At 36.9% G+C, this 23605-nt stretch overlaps 1 protein-coding gene, 1 long non-coding RNA gene and 1 other non-coding gene across 3 annotated transcripts in view; 1 reads left to right on the top strand and 2 right to left on the bottom strand.

Moving 5' to 3' along the window:
* The window catches only part of MCMDC2 (minichromosome maintenance domain containing 2), a 41515-nt gene extending 27368 nt beyond the window's left edge, over nucleotides 1–14147 (top strand). Inside the window, exons 11-14 of the mRNA XM_049853759.1 lie at nucleotides 101–280; nucleotides 2103–2245; nucleotides 11092–11201; nucleotides 13981–14147. Of these exons, the coding sequence (XP_049709716.1) occupies nucleotides 101–280; nucleotides 2103–2245; nucleotides 11092–11201; nucleotides 13981–14147 (600 nt within the window). The remainder of the gene's footprint in view (nucleotides 1–100; nucleotides 281–2102; nucleotides 2246–11091; nucleotides 11202–13980) is intronic.
* Nucleotides 14148–15494: 1347 nt separating this feature from the next.
* LOC126058580 (uncharacterized) lies at nucleotides 15495–19005 on the bottom strand. The gene is made up of 4 exons (XR_007513255.1): nucleotides 18890–19005; nucleotides 16193–16329; nucleotides 15858–15943; nucleotides 15495–15671 (listed from the first exon to the last, which is right to left on the bottom strand). It is a non-coding gene; the product is annotated as an uncharacterized LOC126058580 (long non-coding RNA).
* Nucleotides 16019–16108, bottom strand: LOC126059119 (small nucleolar RNA SNORD87). Its single transcript, XR_007513378.1, has one exon. It is a non-coding gene; the product is annotated as a small nucleolar RNA SNORD87 (small nucleolar RNA).
* Nucleotides 19006–23605: the final 4600 nt, after the last annotated feature.

Here is a 23605-nt window from a genome sequence, read left to right as displayed (position 1 = left end):
CCATTAAAGAATCACTTATGTATTTATGATTATGTTATTTCCAAATTGCTTGTGAAAATCCCAGAGTTTGCCTTGCCTTTGACTTCTTGGTTTGATGTAGGATTGCAGCTTGATTCCAGCTAATCTTGTGGAGGCTTTTGGGTTATTGATTAACTGCAATGAATCATCTCCTTGCAACCCACTTCTCCCTACTGTGCAACATACTCTAAAGAAAGCCATTGACCCTGAAGGGCTGCTTTATGTAGCTTCTAAACAGTTCACAACCGAAGATTTTGGAAAGGTAATTAGATAAAGTGATTACCCAGAATACTTGTGCTAATGTTTCTCAGTTTAAGACTAGATGGAACATCACTTTGAGCATTCAGGTTTTTCTTAAATTTAGGATTCTTTTTTCCAACTTGCTTCTAGCTTTTAATCATTTTAAGGGTATTATATAAAAAAAAATTTTTTTTTTTTTATATAGAAACTATTTAGGATCATAATAAACAACTAAGGAAATGGATGTTTAAACGTTGAGTTTATTCTTTGTACCACTGTCCAAATCACCATAGCTTAAAGAATCTCAATGAAAAGAAAACCAAAATAGATAACTTTTATAGAAAACTATGAGAGGCTGCATAAGATACACAGTTATTTGCATTATACCGACTATTCAAAGGGATTTCCTTTATGTGGATGTGAAAATCCTGGTGGTGTAGTGGTTAAGAGCTACGGCTTCTAACCAAAAGGTTGGCAGTTCAAATCTACCAGGTGCTCCTTGGAAACTCTATGGGGGCAGTTCTACTCTGTCCCATAGGGTCACTATGAGTTGGAATCAACTCAATGTCAACGGGTTTGGCAGAGTTCTGACTTTATGGAATATCTAGCATGACTCATGAACCCATTTTAATGTCCTGACATTATGAAAACATGTGTGGCATATTCAGAGAACCTGAGAGTAAATGATAGAAATTTAGTAATGACTCTCATAGCTATTAAAGGTGCACCAGTATTTACAACTGAAACTCTTTAAATATTTACTACGCAGAAGTCTGCCCTTAGCTGAGTGAAAGTATGTGGGTAGGGTAGATGTACAAAAGGCAGGGGATATTGGGAACTGGGAATCCATGGGTCACTAAAAAATTTTTATACCTGCCCTCCTTGTAAACAAATTGTGTGGGACTTGAAAAATGAATTATGATCATTGTTTATTCACACAGATTAGAACAGAAAAAAAGACTATTTATGATACAGTAATTTTTTTTTTTTTTAGTATACAAGAAAAAAAGTAGTTAGTTTGTAGGAATTAGGGTACTAAATATAGACACACTAACTACCCAGAGAAATTTCTGCCCAGTTTTTTCCCGGAAAAAAAAAAAATCTATGCATTTACTAATTAGTCAGCAGGTGCTTACTGAATACTTTATACGTACAAGCCTATTCCTGTTCTTTTACATTCCCACAGAGATAAAAAACTTTCTTCTTTAAATAGTTGATAATTGGAGACAAAGACAAGATATATGAAACAAGGCAAAATTTAAGTGCTAAGCTGGGTGGTGCTAACTCTAAGTATTTAGGAACTCAGAAAGGAAGATACCAATGTAGAATCAAGAGCTGGGAAGACTTCATGGAGGAGGTGGGACTTCAGTTAAACCTTAAGAAAATGTAGTGTCTGCTGTTTAAACTTTCACCAAAACCACAATAAAATATTTTAAAAAGGAAGGAAGGAAAAGAAGGAGGGTAAGTAGTTGTAGGGCCCGTGGAAGAAAGTTATAAGGAAATAAACTGTTAAAGAATTAAATCTAATGAAAAGGGAAATGAGCTTCTGAGGGAGGTAAGGCTTCCTCCCACTGGAAGTAACGACGTGATAGTCAAATGTATTGCACAGAAAATTTCTGCACTGGGAGAGAGAAAAAGGTTACTCTGTGTGAGCTTTAATATTCTTTACAAGTAGAAGATTTTATGATTCTTAAGTGGTCTATGACTTCAGGATGGCTCTAGATATTTACTCAATTTTTATATAAATATGCAAAATCTTTAAAATGTGAATATACTTTGAAATTTTTTAATAAAGATTCCATAATAAAGTTTGAATCTCTTAAATTTTCATACTTTTTATTTAGCTACTGGCTTTTGCAAAGAATTTGCATGTAGAATTCAGCTTGGAGGCAGAGAGAATGATTCATGGCTATTATCTAGCGAATCGCAGAATCAGAACAGATTCTATATGTGGATCAACACTGTCAGCATCTGCACTAAAATATTTGTAGGTATTTAACTTAAGATTTTAAAGCCAGTATTGACTTTTAATTGACACGTTTATCTGTTTTGTTTCTTTGTTTGATTGCTGGTCGGTTGGTTTACTTTGTTCAAAAGAATTTTAGGTGGCTTAACAATTCCTTTTGTCATATTGTTAAATCATTTGAACCTCCAATAATTTGTTTTCACTAAATTCATTATCACTGGATCCCTGTATGACATTTGTCTGGGAAAAGTACTCTGATTTCAAATGCAAATGATTGTTTTTTAAAATGTAGCTGTTTATATTCCAGGAGTTTTGTAGACTCCAGAAAAGATTCTTCTTTGAATATATTGTTCCTTGTACTTTTAGATATTTTAACAGACTATTATTGTTTTCTGGAAAAGCTAAAAAAAAAAACTAATTTTTATTGTCAAAGTATGGACACAATAACAGGAAAGCCTAAAATAAAATGATGAGTAAAGTGTCTTGCTAACCCTACCCATCCCTATTCCACTCCCTAGAGATAATCACTGTTAATAGTTGTGTGTGTCCTTTCAGAAATTACCGATTCAAATACAAGCATATACGTATATATATTTAAATGTCACATAAATGACATATTTAAATATGTAATATTTGAAATGAATACTTCATTTAAATATATAAACATATACATATATATTTTATCATAAGGATATATTGTTTTTGCCGAAATGGAAACATGCATGGTATACATACCATATTCTCCGCACATAAAGAACTACCTCATTCTGTTTTAATAGGTGCATCAGCTTTACAGTGTGTGGCTGTACCATAATTTAAATAGTCCCCTACTGACAGACTATTATTTCATTTGGTATAGTATTAAAATATAACTGCAAAGAAATTATGAAGTAGGACCAGGAATAAAATAATCCACCAAATAAGTAAATATCTTGTTATAACCGCAAGATAAAATAAGATAGAAATAAATTATGAAGTAGAGCCAGGAGTTAAATAGTCCACTAAGTGAATAAATACCTCATAAAAATTGCAATATAAAACAGATAAAGAACTGGCAGGAAGTATCAAGTAAGGGTATATAAGCGATAGATATATTTAGGAAAGTTATTTCCTCAATGATATATTTATCTTCATAAAGGTGAAAAAAATGCTAAAGATCAGTCAAGGTAGAAACCAGCTCTTTGATAATAAATGTTTTTAAATGGGAAATGGAATTGTATAATGTGTTCCATTTTCTGCAGTAATCTTTAAAATACTCAAATCATATTATACTAGCTTAAAAGCTTTTAAAGTCTTATTGTTTTTCTCTGCAGCAAAAAGATATTCTGTATTTAAACTCCCATAGCCTCAGTTTACATATGACTATATTGATCAAAAAAAAAAAAAAAAAGGCAGAGTTAATTTTAATGTGATAACTCTACTTTTTCAAATTACAGAAATAAACACTGTGAGTGGCAGTAGGGTTTATGAAACCAGCAAAGCAAATGAACCACGACTCAGCAGAGTCCTAAGCCCTGACTTTTTCTCCCACTTCTACAGGCAGGTACCTAATAACACCACCTCTGCCTTTCTCGAGAAGTGAAGCTGAATAATACTTCCTTTTCCCTGAAAGTGTCTATGTGTATTCTGTCCTGGTCAACATTTTTAGAAGGGGCTTGGATGAAGACTTCAAGAACATGATAATCAAATTTATAAATAAACTGGAAAGATCTTCACAGGCTCAAATGATGATCTTAGCCTACAAAAAAAAAGTTAATAGGATAAATGTAAAGTTCTCAATTAGATCCAATCTCTTAGCACAAGTATGAATGTGCAGCAAAGAAGGCTACGACTTAATATCAAACGGTATGAAGGACTTTAAGTTTCCTTTTTTTTTTACATTTAAGAGTAAACAGTATATAACATGGTTGTTAATAATTCTGAGGCTTGGGATTGTAGTAATAGAATATAGTATCAAGAGCAAGGAAATGCTAGTTCTGCCTCTACTCTGTTAGTCAAATCTCACCGGTAGTAAATGAACTGAAAAAGAGTATTAGCCAGCTCAGGTTATGAGAAGAGCAGCTAGGATGGTGAGGGGCCTGAAAATTATGTCTTGTAACATATTAAACGAACCAGGAATATTTAACTTGGAGAAAAGAAAACACGGGGCAGCTGTAAGAGCTGTCTTTGAATGGTTGAAGAGCTGTCACATTTAAGAGGGATTAGGCTTCTTCCGTTGTCCCAGAAGACAGAACCAAGGACCAAAGTGTAGAAACTGCAGTGAAGCCAATTTCAGCTTGTATTTATATAAAGTTTGTAGGTGGGTCACAAAACTTTCAAATGGCTTTACTTTTTTGAACTCATAATAACCATATAAACTATTATTATCCTTGTTTTATAGCTGAGCTTAAAAAAAGATTTAGAAATTCAAAGATTTATACAGTCACACAGCTAGTAAATGCTAGACACTGAACACGGGTTTTCTCATTCTCAAATCCAGCAATCATTCAAGTATGTGTATCACATCTGCCTTACTGAAAGCTCAAGGCAGATCTTTCAGGTAATCAAAACTTGTTTTAAAAAACAGAAAAATTAAAAAAAGAATGAATCATGTGGGACTCTATCAAGAGTAATGACCTACGAGCGACTGGAGTACCAGAACAGGGAGGGGTAACAGAAAACACAGAGAGAATTGTTGAACATTTGTTGGCAGAAAACTTCCCTGATATTGTGAAAGATGAGAAGATATCTACCCAAGATGCTCATCGAACTCCACATAAGGTAGATCTGAAAAGAAAGTCACCAACACATATTATAATCAAACTTGCCAAAACCAAAGATAAAGAGAGAATTATAAGAGCAGCGAGGCATAAACGAAAAGTCGCCTACAAAGGAGAGCCAATAAGAATAAGCTTGGACTACTCAGCAGAAACCATGCAGGCAAGAAGGCAATGGGATGACATATTTACAAAATTGAAGGAAAAAAAACTGCCTGCCAAGAATCATATATCCATCAAAACTGTCTCTTAAATATGAAGGTGAAATTATGACATTTCCAAATAAACACAAATTTAGGGAATTTGTAAAAACCAAACCTAAACTACGAGAAACACTAAAGGGAGTTCTTCGGTTAGAAAATCAATAACATGAGGTATCAACCCAAGACTAGAACACTGGGCAGAGGAACCAGAAGTCAACCCAGACAGGGAAATCCAAAAAAAAAAAAGCAAGATTATTAAAAAAAAAAAAAAAAGGCTCAAAACAGGGTAACAGGGATGTTATTATATAAAAGAAGACAATATTAAAATAATAAAGAGGGACTGAGAAATGTAATCATACACCTTCCATATGGAGAGGAAGATACGGCAATACAAAGAAATAAAAGTTAGTTTTAAATTTAGAAAAATAGGGGTAAATAATAAGGTAATCCCAAAGGAGACAAACTATCCTACTCATCAAAATAAAATACAAGGGAAAAATAGAGACTCAGCAGAAACAAAATCAACAACAATAAATATGAGGAAAGGACAATATATAAAGAAAATCTACTCAGCACATAAAATTAAGTGGGAAAAAGAAACTGTCAACAACACACACAAAAAGACATCAAAATGATAGCACTAAATTCATACCTATCCATAATTACCCTGAATGTAAATGGACTAAATGCACCAATAAAGAGACAGGGAGTGGCAGAATGGATTAAAAAACAAGATCTGCCTATATGCTGCCTACAAGAGACACACCTTAGACTTAGAGACACAAAGACTCAAAGGATGGAAAAAAATATATCAAGCAAACAACAATCAAAAAAGAGCAGGAGTGGCAATATTAACTTCTGACAAAATAGACTTTAAAGTTAAATCCATCAGAAAGGATAGGGAAGGACACTATATAATGATTAAAGGGACAATACACTAAGAAGATATAACCATATTAAATATTTATGCACCCAATGACAGGGCTGCAAGATACATAAAACAGACTCTATCAGCATTGAAAAGGGAGATAGACAGCTCCACAATAATAGTAGGAGACTTCAACACACCACTTTTGGTGAAGGACACGACACCCAGAAAGAAGCTCAATAAAGACACGGAAGACCTAAATGCCACAATCAACCAACTTGACCTCATAGACATATATAGAACACTCCACCCAACAGCAACCAAGTATACTTTCTTTTCTAGTGCACATGGAACATTCTCTAGAATAGACCATATATTAGGTCATAAAGCAAGCCTCAGCAGAATCCAAAACACTGAAATATTACAAAGCATCTTCTCTGACCATAAGGCCAGAAAAGTTGAAATCAATAACAGGAAAAGCAGGGAAAAGAAATCAAACACTTGGAAACCCTGCTCAAAAAAGACTGGATTATAGAAGACGTTAAGGATGGAATAAAGAAATTCAGAGAATCCAATGAGAATGAAAACACTTCGTATCAGAACCTTTGGGACACAGCAAAAGCGGTGCTCAAAGGCCAATTTACATCAATAAAAGCACACAACCAAAAAGAAGAAAGGGCCAAAATCAAAGAATTATCCCTTCAACTTGAACAAAGAAAGAGAGCAACAAAAAAACCCCACAGGGACCAGTGGAAAACAAATAATAAAAATTAGAGCTGAACTAAATGAAACAGAAAACAGAAAAACAATTGAAAGAATTAACAAGACCAAAAGCTGGTTTTTTGAAAAAAATCAACAAAATTGATAAACCACTGGCCCAAATGACAAAAGAAAAACAGGAGAGGAAGCAAATAACCTGAATAAGAAATGAGATGGCGATATTACAACAGACCCAACTGAAATTAAAACAATCATAGCAGATTACTATGAAAAATTGTACTCTAACAAATTTGAAAACCTAGAAGAAATGGCTGAATTCCTAGAAACACACCACCTACCTAAACTAACACAAACAGAGGTAGAACAACTAAATAGACCCATAACAAAAGAAGATGTTGAAAAGGTAATCAGAAAAACTCCCAACACAAAAAAAGCTGTGGTCTTAATGGCTTCACTGCAGAGTTCTACCAAAGTTTCAGAGCAGAGTTAACACCACTACTACTAAAGGTATTTCAAAGCATAGAAAAGGACAGAATACTACCAAACTCATTCTATGAAGCGACCATATCCCTGATATCAAAACCAGGTAAAGACACCGTAAGAAAAAGAAAATTATAGACCTATATCCCTCATGAACGTAGATGCAAAAATCCTCAACGAAACTCTAGCCAATAGAATTCAACAACATATTAAAAAAATAATTCACCATGACCAAGTGGGATTCATACCAGGTATGCAGGGATGGTTCAACATTAGAAAAACAATTAATGTAATCTACCACATAAATAAAACAAAAGACAAGAATCACATGATTTTATCGGTTGATGCAGAAAAGGCATTTGACAAAGTTCAACACTCATTCATGATAAAAACTCTCAGCAAAATAGGAACAGAAGGAAAATTCCTCAACATAATAAAAGGCATTTACACAAAGCCAACAGCCAGCATCACCCTAAATGGAGAGAGCCTGAAAGCATTCCCACTGAGATTGGGAACCAGACAAGGATGCCCTTTATCACCACTCTTATTCAACCTCGTGTTGGAGGTCCTAGCCAGAGCAATTAGGCTAGATAAAGAAATAAAGGGCATCCAGATTGGTAAGGAATAAGTAAAAGTATCTCTATTTGCAGATGACATGATCTTATACACAGAAAACCCTAAGGAATCCTCAAGAAAACTACTGAAACTAATAGAAGAGTTCAGCAGAGTATCGGGATACGAGTAAAACACACAAAAATCAGTTGGATTCCTCTACACCAACAAAAAGAACATCGAAGAGGAAATCACCAAATCAATACCATTTACAGTAGCCCCCAAGAAGATAAAGTAAAAGACTTATACAAAGAAAACTACAGTACACTTCTGCAAGAAACCAAAAGAGACTTACATAAGTGGAAAAATATACCTTGCTTGGGGATAGGAAGAGTTAACATTATAAAAATGTCTATTCTACCACAAGTGATCTATACATTTAAGGCAATTCGGATCCAAATCCCAAAGACATCCTTTAATGAGATGGAGAAACAAATCACCAACTTCATATGGAAGGGAAAGTGGCCCTGGATAAACAAAGCATTACTGAAAAAGAAGAACAAAGTGGGAGGCTTTACTTTACCTGATTTTAGAACCTATTATACTGCCACAGTAGTCACAGCAGCCTGGTACTGGTACAATAACAGACACATGGACCAATGGAACAGAATTGAGAATCCAGACATAAATCCATCCACATATGAGCAGTAGATATTTGACAAAGGTCCCGAAACAGTTAAATGGGGAAAAGACAGTCTTTTTTAACAAATGGTGCTGGCATAACTGGATATCCACCTGCAAAAAAATGAAACAAGGCCCATACCTCACTCCATGCACAAAAACTAACTCAAAATGATCAAAGACCTAAATATAAAACATAAAACAATAAAGATCATGGAAGAAAAAATTAGGGACATTAGGAGCCCTAATACATGGCATAAACAGTAAACAAAACATTATTAAGAATGCAGAAGAAAAACTAGATAACTGAGAGCTCCTAAAAATCAAACACCTATGCTCATCCAAAGACTTCACCAAAAGAGTATAAAGACTACCTACAGACTGGGAAAAAGTTTTTAGCTATGACATTTGGGATCAGCGCCTGATCTCTAAAATCTACATGATACTGCAAAAACTCAACTGCAAAAAACAAATAACCCAATTAAAAAATGGGCAAAAGATATGAATAGACACTTCACTAAAGAAGACATTCAGGTAGCTAACAGATACGTGAGGAAATGTCCACGATCATTAGCCATTAAAGAAATGCAGATCAAAACTACAGTGAGATTTCATCTCACTCCAACAAGGCTGGCATTAATCCAAAAAACACAAAATAATAAATGTTGGAGAGGCTGTGGAGAGATGGGAACACTTATACACTGCTGGTGGGAATGTCAAATGGTACAACCACTTTAGAAATCGATTTGGCACTTCCTTAAAAAGCTAGAAATAGAACTACCATATGATCCAGCAATCCCATTTGTTGGAATACATCCTAGAGAAATAAGAGCCTTTACACAAACAGATATATGCACACCCGTGTTTATTGCAGCACTGTGTACAATAGCAAAAACATGGAAGCAACCAAGGTGCCCATCAACGGATGAATGGATAAATTCTGGTATATCCACACAACAGAATACTATGCATCGATAAAGAACAGTGAGGAATCTGTGAAATATTTCATAACATGGAGGAACCTGGAAGGCATTATGCTGAGTGAAATTAGTCAGTTGCAAAAGGACAAATATTGTATAAGACCACTATTACAAGAACTTGAAAAACAGTTTAAACTAAGAAGAAAACATTCTTTTGTGGTTACAAGAGGGGAGAAGGTGGGAGAGGGGCATTCACTAATTAGATAGTAGATAAGAACTACTTTAGGTAAAGGGAAAGACAGCACATAATACAGGGGAGGTCAGCACAATTGGACTAAACCAAAAGCAAAGAAGTTTCCTGAATAAACTGAATGCTTCGAAGGCCAGCATAGCACGGGCAGGGGCCTAGGGACCATGGTTTCAGGGGACATCCAAGTCAATTGGCAAAATAAAATCTATTAAGGAAACATTCTGCATCCCACTTTGAAGAGTGGCGTCTGGGGTCTTAAATGCTAGCAAGCAGCCATCTAAGATGCATCAATTGGTCTCAACCCACCTGGATCAAAGGAGAATGAAGGACACCAAGGACACAAGATGATTACGAGCCCAAGACACAGAAAGGGCCATGTGAACCAGAGACTACATCATCCTGAGACCAGAGAACTAGATGGTGCCTAGCTACAACCGATGACTGCCCTGACAGGGAACACAACAGAGAGCCCCTGAGGGAGCAGGAGAGCAGTGGGATGCAGACCCCAAATTCTCATAAGACCACACTTAATGGTCTGACTGAGACTAGAAGGACCCCGGTGGTCATGGCCCCCAGACCTTCTGTTGACCCAGGACAGGAACCATTCCCGAAGCCAACTCTTCAGACATGGATTGGACTGGACAATGGGTTGGAGAGGGATGCTGGTGAGGAGTGAGCTTCTTGGATCAGGTGGACACTTGAGACTATGTTGGCATCTCCTGCCTGGAGGGGAGATGAGAGGGTGGAGGGGGTTAGAAGCTGGCGAAATGGACACGAAAAGAGAGTGGAGGGAGTGGGCTTTTAGGGGGAGAGTAATTGGGAGTGTGTAGCAAGGTGTATATGGGTTTTTGTGTGAAAGACTGACTTGATTTGTAAATTTTCACCCAAAGCACAATAAAAATTATAAAAAACAAAAAAAAGAATGGCTTGCCTTATGAAGCAGTGAATCCTAGGAAAGTTTCAATAGGGACTGAAGGAGTAGCATGGGATGCTACAGCAGAAATTCAGTTATCTGATGGGATTTTGAAATCTTAAGATTTTTTCTAACGCTGAAATTCCAAGATCGTATGAGGACTTCAGGGGGATGAAGAACTGGGAGAAAACATTCAGGATGTCTCTAAGAGATAAATATTTTTAGGTTAGGTTAATTTCCCGAACTGTATTTTTATCGGAACAGAACTTGGGAGTGTGGGGGTGGAGGGTAGAATGACAATGGTAAGCCAGAGTGGAACTCCTCTTTGTCAGGATACATGCTTTCTGGAAAAATCTATTCAAGTTAGTACAAAAAAAATGCTTTAAAAAGAGACAAAAAATTTTTTAAGTAAGAATATGTTGATTTTTTAAGGTGTGGCTAATGTTCATGTATGTCTTGGTTTGGAGCCCAAATATATATCATTTTTATATCTACACACTTGATTGGCTTTTTTTTTTTTTTAGAGTTTCCCTATCTGAAGCACATGCTCGACTGAACTTAAGGAATAAAGTGCTTAAAGAAGATGTGCTAATTGCAACCTTATTATTTGAAACATCGCTCACATTAAAATATGGTAATTTATTACATGCCTAATGATCACTACAAATATTTTTATTTAAACTTCAGTACTCTTGTCTATTAAAGTGCTACATATATTTTTTAAATTATTTTAAAGAATAATAAGCCTTTGTCAGGTGAGGCCTGCCTGTTTGGTTTTGAACATTTACTATTTATAGGTAATGTTATCGTTATTGGATATTAAGTTTCTTATTATGCATGGTTGTTTCTATAACTGAACTCTTGCATTGCTTGAAGAATTCTGAAAAGATTCTAAATGCAATATATGAAGACATTTTAATTAAAAAACCTTTTGCCATTGGGTCAGTTCTGACTCATAGCGACCCTATAGGACAGAGTAGAACTGCCCCATAGGGTTTCCAAGAACGCCTGGTGAATTCAAACTGGTGACCTTTTGGTTAGCAGCCATAGCTCTTTACCACTATGCCATCGGGGTCTCCATTTGCTTTTTTTAAAAATACATTTGATTGCCAAGCAGTCCCCCACAAGGGTTAGGCACATAGCCAAAGAAAATGTGGTCCTTTTGCATAACCACCTTCCCTGAATCACTAGCCTTAGTACTATGACTACAGCATTTAATTATTTTAAATGAGTGGAGCTTGTAACGGTTTTGCTAATAGAGACAGAAAAAGGCTCTTATGGGTAAGGAGAGTTATTCTCACAAAGTTCTTTGCTGAATTAGATGAGACACTGCTTTTGATGGGAGGCATCTTCCTTCAAATCAAACTTTGGTTCCAACGTCGGGACTTAAAGAATGTAACAACACTGATTCTGTACACGTGTTTAGTGTTTAATTTGCTTTTAAATTAAATTTACATTATAGTAATCTTTCCCAAAGATTCACTGAATTGACTAAATCAAGCTTTCTTGACTTTGGATCTGTGGGTGCTTAGAAATTCCTAAGAGTTTGTGAATCCCTAAATTGTACACAAATCTGAGTATGTGTGTGCTTTACACATTTTCCCCTAGGGAGATGGATTGTAAATTTATGATGTTTTAGAGTCTATGACGAATGTCAGAAAACAGTATGCGTACTAATTGTTTAATGAGAAGCTAGTTTGTTCTGTAAACCTTCATCTAAAAAAATAGGGTGAAAAGGCTAGATATATCGAGAGAAGATACTTTTAAAGCATTATGTGCAGTACAGAGAAACCTACTACCACAGAAAGGCGAAGATCAAAGGAGTGAATCCTTAAAAAGGTAGTGGGCAGGGCATGGAACCCGAGCTTATCTGGGAACGGTCATTTACTCATTTTATAGAAGGGAAGAAAATGGATACAGTGCAAGGTGGTTTGTAAATTTGGCTATATGAAGGTGAGGGGGGCTCCATCGTATATACCACTCAAAGTCATCAGCTGAAGATGAAAGATTGGAGAAGACTGGAATATAATAGTCATTACAAGGGAGAGAAGAGCAAGTTTACTGGAAGAACTCAGCAGGCTTGCCAGGCAGTGAGTGCCTATCCAAGGTTGATTGGGATTCATTTTCTGCCTAGCAGCCTGAGTGCAGGCACAAATAGCCAGCTTCATGCAGGGGTGAGGTTTTATTAGGTGAGTGTGGTGGAATGTTGTAGAGGGGAATGGAGTGGAAAGATTTCCAAGGGAAGGACCCTTAACTTGGTTAGAGAGCAAAGTCAATTAGAGGGAGTTGACCAGAGGTCTCTGAAATGAAGACCTGGCACACTTGGCACACTACAGGAAGTAGTGCAGGGGAGTGGGACACTTGAACTGATGGTTTTGAAGATAAGTTTGTGGTGATGTCAGTCTCACGTGCTATGGGAATGTTTGGCGAAATGGAGAAAGGTTTGGGACGCTGGGAGGTCAGGAGTTAAACAGGTCATTTATGCGGAAATCACTGAGTGGAGGAGTTAGGGAGGAAGACTGAGCCAAATGCTGAGAGCTGCTTGTTGACAGCACTATGGAAGGGAAGGTTTGTTAAGCCAGGTTGCATAACCATCACAGTAGGAGGGATTTTTACCAAGGTAACAGGAGAAAGGTCAGGAAGCAGCAAAAGGGCAGTAAATTGGGCAAGGATCTATCCTCTAACACTAGGGTATGTGGAGTTCTGAGAAAAAGGAGTTTCCCTTTAGAGAGCCATGAGGAAAGGCAGTGTCCTCAGAGGACAAAAAACTCTCAGGTAAGCGCCAGTGATGAAAGGAGCAGTCACAGAAGAGTCTGAGGCTATTAAGTATTTACTGATGACAGACAGTTCTAGGGAAGTAGGAACCGTCTACTCTGCCATCAGTCATACAGCTGGCCTGCCATATTTCAGTACTCATTCAGTTCATCAGTGAAATATAGAACATAAAAACTTGACTCCTACAGCTATCAATGGTTTTTAATTACTGAGAAATGTACTATGGTGATGTCTTCATCCTGGATCACTCATTAGCCTTTATCAGGTAAAAAGATGTTTCCCTATCTTCCAATACCTCTTTCCCTACTTCTACCATCTCTTCACATCAGTTCTCAGCTTCAAAACTGTAATGAATGCTTCAATAGATCACAAATTTTAAAGTCTGCCAACTTTAAAGTTTAAAGATCACATCTTTCTTCCATTGGTCCTGGTACATTGGTATGTGCACATTTACTGAGCCATTAGTTTTAAATTAAAGTCAGCTTTAAATAATAACTATTGAAAAACTGTACTGAATAGGTTGGGACTTAATTTTCCAACTTTCATTACAGATTTTGGTTGAAAATGTGGTTTTATATTTTGCATTTTAAGAAGTATTTCTCATGACCCAGTTACACTATATTTCCTTCTTCATTTAGGGGCCACTGTATTTTGTGTTGCTCCAAATGCAGTATTCCCATTTGAACTGTATAATGAAGAATACTTAGAGCAGAGGGATGTCTATCTGACTCAGTGCCAACAGCAGCTCCAACAGTTTATTGCCACGTATGGACCTGGACCAGCTATTTTCTCCAGCGATGAATAAGCAATCTGAGGAAAATGGTTTTCTTCAGTCCTATTTACATAATGGAAAAAAGTTTGAGTGTATGAATATGATTTTGAAGTAATGCTTAAAGTAAAACTGTACATTACAATGCCTTAAAAAAAATAAGATTATGATGTCCTCAAAAGTAATGGCAAATAGGGGAATAACTAATCCAAACCCCTAAAACCAATAGTAGAATTTTTAAAACTGAAGAGAAACTTAAAACTTAGAATAACATGATAAAAACTGCCAAGGAAAATAAAAAACTTCAGGTTAGCCAAGCATTACCAGTGGTGAGCACATAAAAGAACAAAGCATGTTGCAAAACAATGTGAAAATACTTTTATGATGTAGTTCACTCAATTTGTCGCAAGATGGCAATAACACTTTAAACTAGAATGTTTACTTACAAATTATGACTTTTTAGACTTTAGAGTGTCACGTGCATTTTATAAACATATTCTAAGTTTTAAAAGTTCTGAATATGTAAGTCAGGAAAAGTCTTGCAAGTTTCCTATATTTAAGCCAGGTTAAATGAAAAATATCATTCGCATTGAATCAAGAAGCCAGTAATTTATGAATTGGCTCTTTAAATCTAACTGACTACAAGAATGGAACAAAGTTGGGGGAAGAAAAATTGCAAGCCCAGTCTTCATTTTTGAAGAAGGTTATTTATCTGCTGAAGGTAGGGGCATCAGTAGAAAACATACTTATCTTATAAATTGTTTTTGGTTTTCACTTCTTTAAATCTTTAATATTCTTATTCAAAAGCAAAGTATAATTACAAAACTGCAATTTTATTAACAAGATATTACCGTGCTTCAATTGTTTTGAAACTGACACTTTGCAGAGCTTAATCCTAAGCCGGGTAGTTCTCCCACTCACTCTCTATAAGATCGACAAGTAATTTACTATTTTATTTCCTAGTCATTCATTCAACATGTATTTACTGAATACCTAATAGTGTCAGGGACTATACAGCTACTGAGTTTTCAGAAGGCAAAGCTCATTTTTAAAAACAATTTTTTTTTTTACATATTACAATTCTGTTCTTAGTGCATAGGTTACAAAAGGAAAAACCTTTACTAATGGGCAATTCCACTGCTATTCAAAATTAATAGGGTTAGAATATTTCAATGAGCTGTCTTTCAGGTATGACAGCAGGTTTTTACGGGGAGGCCAGATAAAGATTTTTTAGTTACGTAGTATGGAGTGGTTAGGACCTCTCCAGAGAATCACCACCTACAAAGGAGCTTGTTACTGACAAAAACATTATATCCTCAAAGTACATTATAAACAAGTCTGACTAATGACTATGAGAATGGAGCTGTTTAAAGACCTGAGATATATTTTTTAAAAAAACTTTATTGCCAAGCAAATAAGATATGAAGCATCCAAACACGTATTTTCTACATATTATTGTGAAATAAGGTTATCAATGTCAAATATTTTCTTCACTTGCTTCTACTCATGTCTTCATGACCAAGTCTTCATTTTTCCTTCCCAAAATGTTATATGTCACACCTCAAAAAAAGAAAAACCACAAAAATCAGAAACCAAAAGTAGAAAGCATCCTACACTTAAAAAATGAAATACCTTTGGAAAAGGAAATCAGACCCCTCACACGCAAAGGCATTTTTAAGAGAAAACGGCCTCAGCCTTCTAGAGTTTATCAGTACCTATGAACTACTGATGGGTGTGATTGCTTACTTGGTTGCTTGTTTAACTTGAGGCAATGAAGAATTCTTAAATACCATGGTTAAGGACCTGAACATTCATCCACAGCTACCTATATGCTGAGGAGACAGAACATTTCACCAACTTGAATAAAAAATTACGTACTTCAATAATTCACATAATCAATATAAATTACTGACACCTCAGTTTCAAGATTATTTTCTTCAAAGAAACCCTCAGATGGGTAAACGGCAAAAAGTAATTTAAATCATCATTGTGCCAGTTATTAAGCCTATCTATGTACAAAATACACATTTCAGGTATTGTTCTCCAGGTACAATACCCCCCCAAAACATGCAATAACTTACATGTAACTTTTGCTTCTACTTGAAACATGCAGTTATGGTCCTAGCAGTTTTTTCATGGCCATTCTCTTTGACAAATCTTCAGAAAACATTTATCACGGTGACCTTTATACATCTTCAAAACTCAGGCTTTGCTGCATCTGGAAATTAAATATTTCCTTGTGATTCTCATTTGTAGTTCACATCTGTTTGGCACCTTATATGTAAGGAGTGGTCTACTCATTATTAAGAACCATAAACAATCACACTTCATCAACCTTCCTGACTCCCAAACCCCTCTACCAGCATTGAGATTATAAAGGAGTAATTTTCTATCTGTTGTTCAACACATCTCTTAACAGAATAAAGGAATATACTTGCTGCTTAATTTTGGTAGCCAAAATTGACAAGCCCAAAAGTCTATAATGATTTGAGTAAGTCCCTTTGGTCATTTCTGGCTTATTGTGAAAAGTAAATCTCCAAAATGCTAAAAAAGTTTCTATATTCTGGTTTTAGATCTAGATAGTATGCTCAACCTTAAATGCTTTACTGAGCTTATATCAAAGTTACAGCAAGTTAGGTCCTTGACACTGCACAGAATTACAAGTACCTATTATCCGAGAGTTTCTGGTGACTGAGTGTATGATGTTTCCAAAGTTACACATTTCTAAGTTTGCATACTGTGCTTTAACAGTAAAAGTAAAGTTTCTGGGGACTGAGTGTATGATGTTTCCAAAGTTACACATTTCTAAGTTTGCATACTGTGCTTTAACAGTAAAAGTAAATTCATAAGAGAAAAAAAAAAATTTTTTTTTGTAACTATACAGTTGTCCCACATTTTACTGACTAATCCATTGCCATCTACTCGATTCACAGCACCCTAAAGAATTCCATAAATGGACCTTTCCAAGCTGGAAATGGTAGTCATTACCTTAGCCAAGAAAACTGGTATAAACATTTATAGTATCCTTCACTGTGGCAGCATGGATTTTTAAGACATGATGTTCCTAATGAATACCCGGCCATTGATTTTCTGCCTCAGAGTTTGACAAGAATGAAATATGAGCTAGGTTAAAGGTTATATAAAAAGTGTGCAGACCTCCACCTAAAAGCATTACATGGCAAACCTAGGAGGGTTTCAGTTCCGGGATATGTTATGTTGGCATCATTACTGGACACAGTCCTACAGAATTAAGTCCCAAGATGCCTAAGCACGCTTAGGTACAGTAAAGGGCACGGTCAGGGCCACAGATCATGTCCTACGTACTCCAGAAAGATAAATCATTGAACCAGGCAGCCACTGGGAATGATTTATGAAGATGTATCAAAAGCTGGACCTGGCACAACAATTTATCTTTCTCAAGTCTTGAAATGCTAAAATATTTCACATAATCAATATGATAAATAAAAACTACTGGTTTAAAATATGCGTCAAGGAAACTGCGAAAGTTACATAATTGTATTTTTAAAAAGCTCAAAACAAGAAAATGAACATTTAGAGGCACAAAGGTACAATTTAACCATTTTCCATCCCACTCCCCCTAAAACCCAAGGGACTGGTGATGAACACAAAACTCAGCTGGTGAGTACCTCTGGATGGGAGGCAGGGGTTGGGTTGTGGTATTGAGGCCAGTTTTTAAATGGCTTGGTAGGTTTGCTTATATTTATTCTTACACTTCAGAGCTTATATTCATTACCGATATTTTATCATTTGAAATTTTCAAATATATCTCAACACTTAGCGATGAAAATAGAACTGAAGCCACTTAGGCCTCAAATCAGTAATATTCAGATATAAACCACTTTAAGCCATCACATTCCCGCTGTTAACAACTGGCTCAGATGAAGCAATGTATCCCTAATTTTGTGGGGGTGGGGGTGAATCACATGAAAAAAAAAAGTCTCATCAACAAGTCTCATCAAAGAGGCAATCGTTCATTTTTTGAGTAGGTAATAAGCTCCTCTAGTCTCCCGGCTGTTGAATTTCTTCTGTATCACTTCCAGAAATTCACCTCTATGTACACACAAGTTTCCACATGGAGAGCAGGCATTTAAGACTTTAGGGTCTTCTCGCATACTGCATCTTCAATACCTAGCGTTTAGAGCCAATTTACAGTGAAACATCCAGGAACAAGGGCCGAAAAGCAGTAGCCGCCCAAGAGCCTTTTCTCCGTAGTCCGTGTTCGTCAGCTGTGTTCTATTAACATTCAAAACAATCACAGTCAAGTAAGGTGGCCTTAATATTCAGGAGGTAATCACGCCCCTTTATAACATGCCCTTTTATTAAAGAAAAATGCCCACTTGAGGGAGCCAGCAAACTTCAAGGCCGCACATACAGGTTTACTGGGCACACAGGGCACGAAGCCACTGGTCGTTCCTTCCAGCCGCGTCGGGCTCACCTGAGTCACAGAAGGCCCCCGATTAGTTTGCGGCGAGGACCATCGAAACCGGCGTTTATTATGGAGAAAGATTACCTAAGACTTGCAGGTGGAAACTCAAAACGCGACTGCACTGATGGTGCGCAGGTCGCTTTGGCACCCAAAGGGAGGGAAAGCCCGTTAACGAGTCAACAGGGACGAGTTCCCTGGGCCACCGCCCCGCGCCCTCCGAAACGACCGGGTCGGTCTCGCACCCACGGCGCGGGAAGACTCGAGGCAGGCCATGGCCCGGGCACGGAGTCGGGCTCGGAAGAGAAGGAACTAAAACCGCAGGGAGTCCCACCTTGAAGAGCCCGGCTACCGGGCCCGCGGGGTCTGCCGCCGACGCCCCGCCGCAGAGCAGAGACCGCCTCCAAGACCCTTCTACCTCGGCGGCCGAACGGAAAAGGAAACGCCCCGGTCCCTAAAGGCACTGAGGCGTTTCCGGTCTAGCCCCGCCCCTTCCGGGGTCAGCCCCGCCTCTTCGAGCCTGGCGCGCTGTAGGTTGGGAGGGTGTTGGGGCGCGGCCTCGTCGTCACCCTCATCGTGGGGCCCCTTTGCTGGCCTTGGCCCAGGTGAATTTTATATGGGGGAGCTTTGGAACTTCTGTGGAAGCTTTTAAGACTCAGGAGTGTCTCATCAAGAGCTATTTGCATTGAATATGCGAATATTCAAATATGACCATCTTGTAATAGGGTTACAATGAGTCGAAATCGACTCAATGGATTTGGTTTGATGTCTTGTAATAATACAAATGATCGAAAATTCTCGAAAAAGAAGGGTCTCCTATTCCTACTACATTGCTTGATCTTCTACTCCCTCATAATTTTTGGTATTTAAAAAACTGGTGGTAATAAAAAAATGGACAACCCAAATTCAGAGTAATCGTTCTAGAATCTACCCCTGCACACACACAGAAGAACCAGTTGCCAGAAAAAAGAGAAGCTGTTATATTTTTTCTGTAGTATATAAATAAGCTACCTTGTTATTCTTTATAATAATAGAGTTTTTAAATGCTATTTATATATAAATGTTTCTTAGCATTTACAAAGCAGTTACCTACCTCATTTATGAGCATGTTCTGTTATGATTTTCGGTCTTTGTATTTTATTACTCTTTTTTCTCTTGATCATTAACTACTGATTGCAAAGCAGTAAGCTTGGTGCTGGAGGAAACAGGTCTATGATCTTGCTGCCACAAAGAATACACATAAGAGCATGTAATTAACTGAATCAGTAAAGAACAAGTCATCTTTCTTTTAAAAATTAGGAATCTTAAGAAACTGATAAAAAACTCAGTACAAAATGTAAGTTTGCTTCAATTATCACTCAGCCAATACTTTTATATAGAGAGAAATCCTTTTGTAAAGTGAGCATAATATCAATTTGTTTTGCTCGGTTTAAATTTTCATACTATTTCTGTTTGCTGAGTGATTTACAGGGGTTTAAAAATCTTTTTGGGGGGCCCCACATAAAACCTGTTCCTTCTGTCAGGTAGTGGTTTATGCCTTAGCCTACAATCCCAAATTCTGTTTGCTGTCTGGATCTTACTGCACAACCCATATTTGCAACTTGTGTATCCACCTCCCCCTGACCTTTGCCTGTGACTGTGTAGGCAGCCTTGGGAACCACATTTACAGAAAGGTGCAGAGGAGGGTTAGATTGAATGCTGAATCTAAGATGCTGTAGCCACAATTAGGCAAGTTTTGGATGCCACTGAGCTCAGGGCCATATGAAAAGGAATTGGAGACCAACATGGACACTTTCACTAGCACAGTGTTCTCCAGAATAACTCTCCAGTTTGTTACAGCTTTCTGTTGCCTCTCTCTGCAGGTGCTCACATGACATTCATCAACCTCTGCTAAAAAGAGATATTTGAGCTGGAAGGGTAGACTACGGAAAGGGACCACCTCCTTAAAACTTAATATGTTCTTTCTTCAGATTAGATGCAATGAAATTCCATAGCTAAAATTTAGGTGTTCCTAAAACTGCACAGCCATCTATTTACAGATGATCACTTTAAGTTCGTAAGTTCAATTGGCTTTCAAAAATGAGAAGTACTTTGTTTCATATAATAAGAGATCCAGAGATAGGTGATTCTAACTTAAAAAAAGAAAAAAGTTGCCACCTAGTCAGTTCTGACTCATGGTAACCCCATGTGTTGCACAGTAGAATTGTGTTCCATGGGTTTTTCAAGGCTGTAATCTTTCAGAAGCAGATTGCCAGGCCTTTCTTCCAAGGCCCTCTGGGTTCAAAGTGCCAGCCTTCAGCTTGTAGTCAAGTGTTTAGCCTTTTGCAGCACACAGGGACTCCAAGGTTACTCTAAACCAATCGAAACGCAATTGCCTTGGAGTTGATTGACTTACAGTGACCCGTTGTGTTACACAGGAAAACTGAGCTCCATGGGGTGTACTCTTTACAAAAGCAGATTGTCAGGCCTTCAAGCTTTTGCTTAGTAGTTGAGTATAAACTGTTTATGTCACCCAGGGACCTAAGGTGGCTCTAAAACCAACAACAACAAAATCAGTTGCCATCAAATGGATTCCAACTCATGGAGACCCCATGTGTGCTGAATAGAACTATGCACCATAAGGTTTCCAGTGACTGTGACCTTTCGGGAGTAGATCCCCAGGCCTTTCTTCCTAGTGTGTCTTAGTCTGGTCTGACAGACAAGGTAGTGGCAGTGCATGAGGTGCACTGGCCAGGAATCCATCTCAGGTTTCTCCATGGGAGGCACGAATTCTACAACTGAACCACCAGTGCCTCACAAATAAATGGATAGCAGATCCATGTGTGTTGATCAGGAAACTTTTATTTTCAAGATATATTAAATTTAAAAGGCTAGGTGCAGAAGATGTTTAGTAAGATCTTATTTTTGGTTAAATAAGAAGAGCATACATGTGTATGATTGTCTAGGCAAAGAGTGTTTTTGAGAGGCTACCAAAGAAACTCTACAATGCATTCATCTAGGGAGTAAAAACTAGGATTAAAGGGGAGAGTGATCTTTTTATTTTATACCATCCTATACTGTTTGGAGTTTTACTATTTGTATGCATTGATTTTATAATTAAATTAAAAACTAATTATTAAAATAGTGCATTTTCTCTTCAGGCTACAAAAATAGACCATTTCTCCATAGGGCGAGGAGAGTGAATGAGCAGAATTCTATGTAGTTGAAACATTTCAGCAGTATAGAGATACTTGCTTTAAAAAAAAAAAAAAAATTTTAAGGATTTTCGAAATAAACTTTTATAGAAGTTTAAAAAAAAAGTTCTTAGATTTTTCCCCCTTAGCCCATCACTCTCTTCTTCATCTCCTGACTAGCGTTACGAAGAGTGTTCAGCTTTCTCCAGTAAGGACCCCATCCCCGGGGATCACTGCTTATTGCTGAACCGAGTTAATGCCGCTGTTTGCTAATGCAATTAAACCTCATCAAGGGAAATGGTTCATGGTTTAAATATGATACAGCAGTTTACAAAAACTAACTATAAAAAAGTAGTCGTTCTTAGATAGTATAACCAGGGTTACCCTAGAAAGCTTACGTTTATATTTTAAAGATAAATGTGGCTTAAGGACGTATAAATGTAATTTTCCTTATAAGCTGTCAGAACCTATAGTCTACACTTGTAAATCTCATTAGTAAATTAATACATTTGGCCATAAGTCTTTTTTCCTATTAGTGAATGATTTGGAGAGCCCCCAGGTCCCCTAGATATTTGCAGCAGAAAATCCAGTTGGAACTGGAGGTTGGCTGTAACAGCCATATCCTTGTGTTTTCCCTTGCTCAAAGGTAAGCATATCAAAATAGAATTAATGCAAGAGCAATGTAAATGATCCTAGCCATAAATGCATAACATTTGTATATAAGATCTTTTTACCTGAGGCGAGATTATTTTTAAACATAATATGGACATTGAAATAATCATGGCATTTGTACCTCTCATCAAGGTTGAAGTCCCAAAACTGTTAAAAAAAAAAAAAATTGTCAGGAAGTAGGGCATTGATCTGAATGAAAATTGACTCTGAAACACTTGAAGTACATGAACTTTACCAGGATAATTTTGGTGAAAATTACCTAAATTACTCATGATTTCTGCCTGGATCTAAAACAATGAGTTAGCTACAGTGGTTTTAGTTGTGAATGTGAGACACTAGGGTTTTCCTTTACTGTTTAAAAATTTAACTTTTATGTTAAGAATCAATTTTGCAAATCACTACTTAAGTCCTATCACAAATTCTGAATGGAATGGAATGTTTTAAAATTATTCAAGCTAGCCAATGGGATCTGAGAGGAAGTCCACTAAGAGACTGCAGGGAAAGTTTTCTTCTTTGCTGAAAAGAGATACATGGGAAGAAACAACTCTTCTTTCCCCAGACGTTGTCATTTGTGCAATAACGCCCAGCATCAAGGCAGCCATCTTAAGTCAGGGGAAATCACCAGAGGGTGGTAAACTGGAGAGAGAAGGAACCCAGGAACTTAAAGACATCAAATAGTCACCAAATTAGCTAGCCAGGGAACCACTCCAGTTTAGGCCTCTTGTTATGGGAAATAATATTTAACATTAAAAAAAAAAAAAAAAACTACTTAAGAACGATTACATAAGAGAGTTGCAAATGTGGAAGTAATTGAAAAATTAAAACTAAGCTTAAATTATGGTGCTATTCGTATCTCAATGGTAAGGTAATTGTTTTGAAATTAACATTCCATTAAATGTTTTAATGAGTTACAATAAACCTCTTCTTAGAATTAATAATTCTTTTCTCAAATTTTACCAGCTTTACTTTTAAGGGACAATAAGTATATTGTTCTCAAAAGTCTCAAGGGGGAAAACAGTGATTGGCAAGGAATATATTAACTGGAAGGAACAGTTAACTAGAGGGCATAATACTGCAATTACAGCTGTTAGAAAACTAATTTGAATACCCACGGTGTGGGCATATTTGCACACTTGTTCTTGTGTGCGTGCGCATGTGTGTGTGTGAATGTTTTTCACAGAATCTTTATGCTGTGTGCTCAAAGA

This window comes from Elephas maximus, chromosome 15 (assembly GCF_024166365.1).
Source record: "Elephas maximus indicus isolate mEleMax1 chromosome 15, mEleMax1 primary haplotype, whole genome shotgun sequence".
Classification (NCBI taxonomy): domain Eukaryota; kingdom Metazoa; phylum Chordata; class Mammalia; order Proboscidea; family Elephantidae; genus Elephas; species Elephas maximus.
The sequence above is the reverse complement of the archived record's forward strand: the minus strand, read 5'-3'. Positions and strand labels throughout refer to the sequence as shown.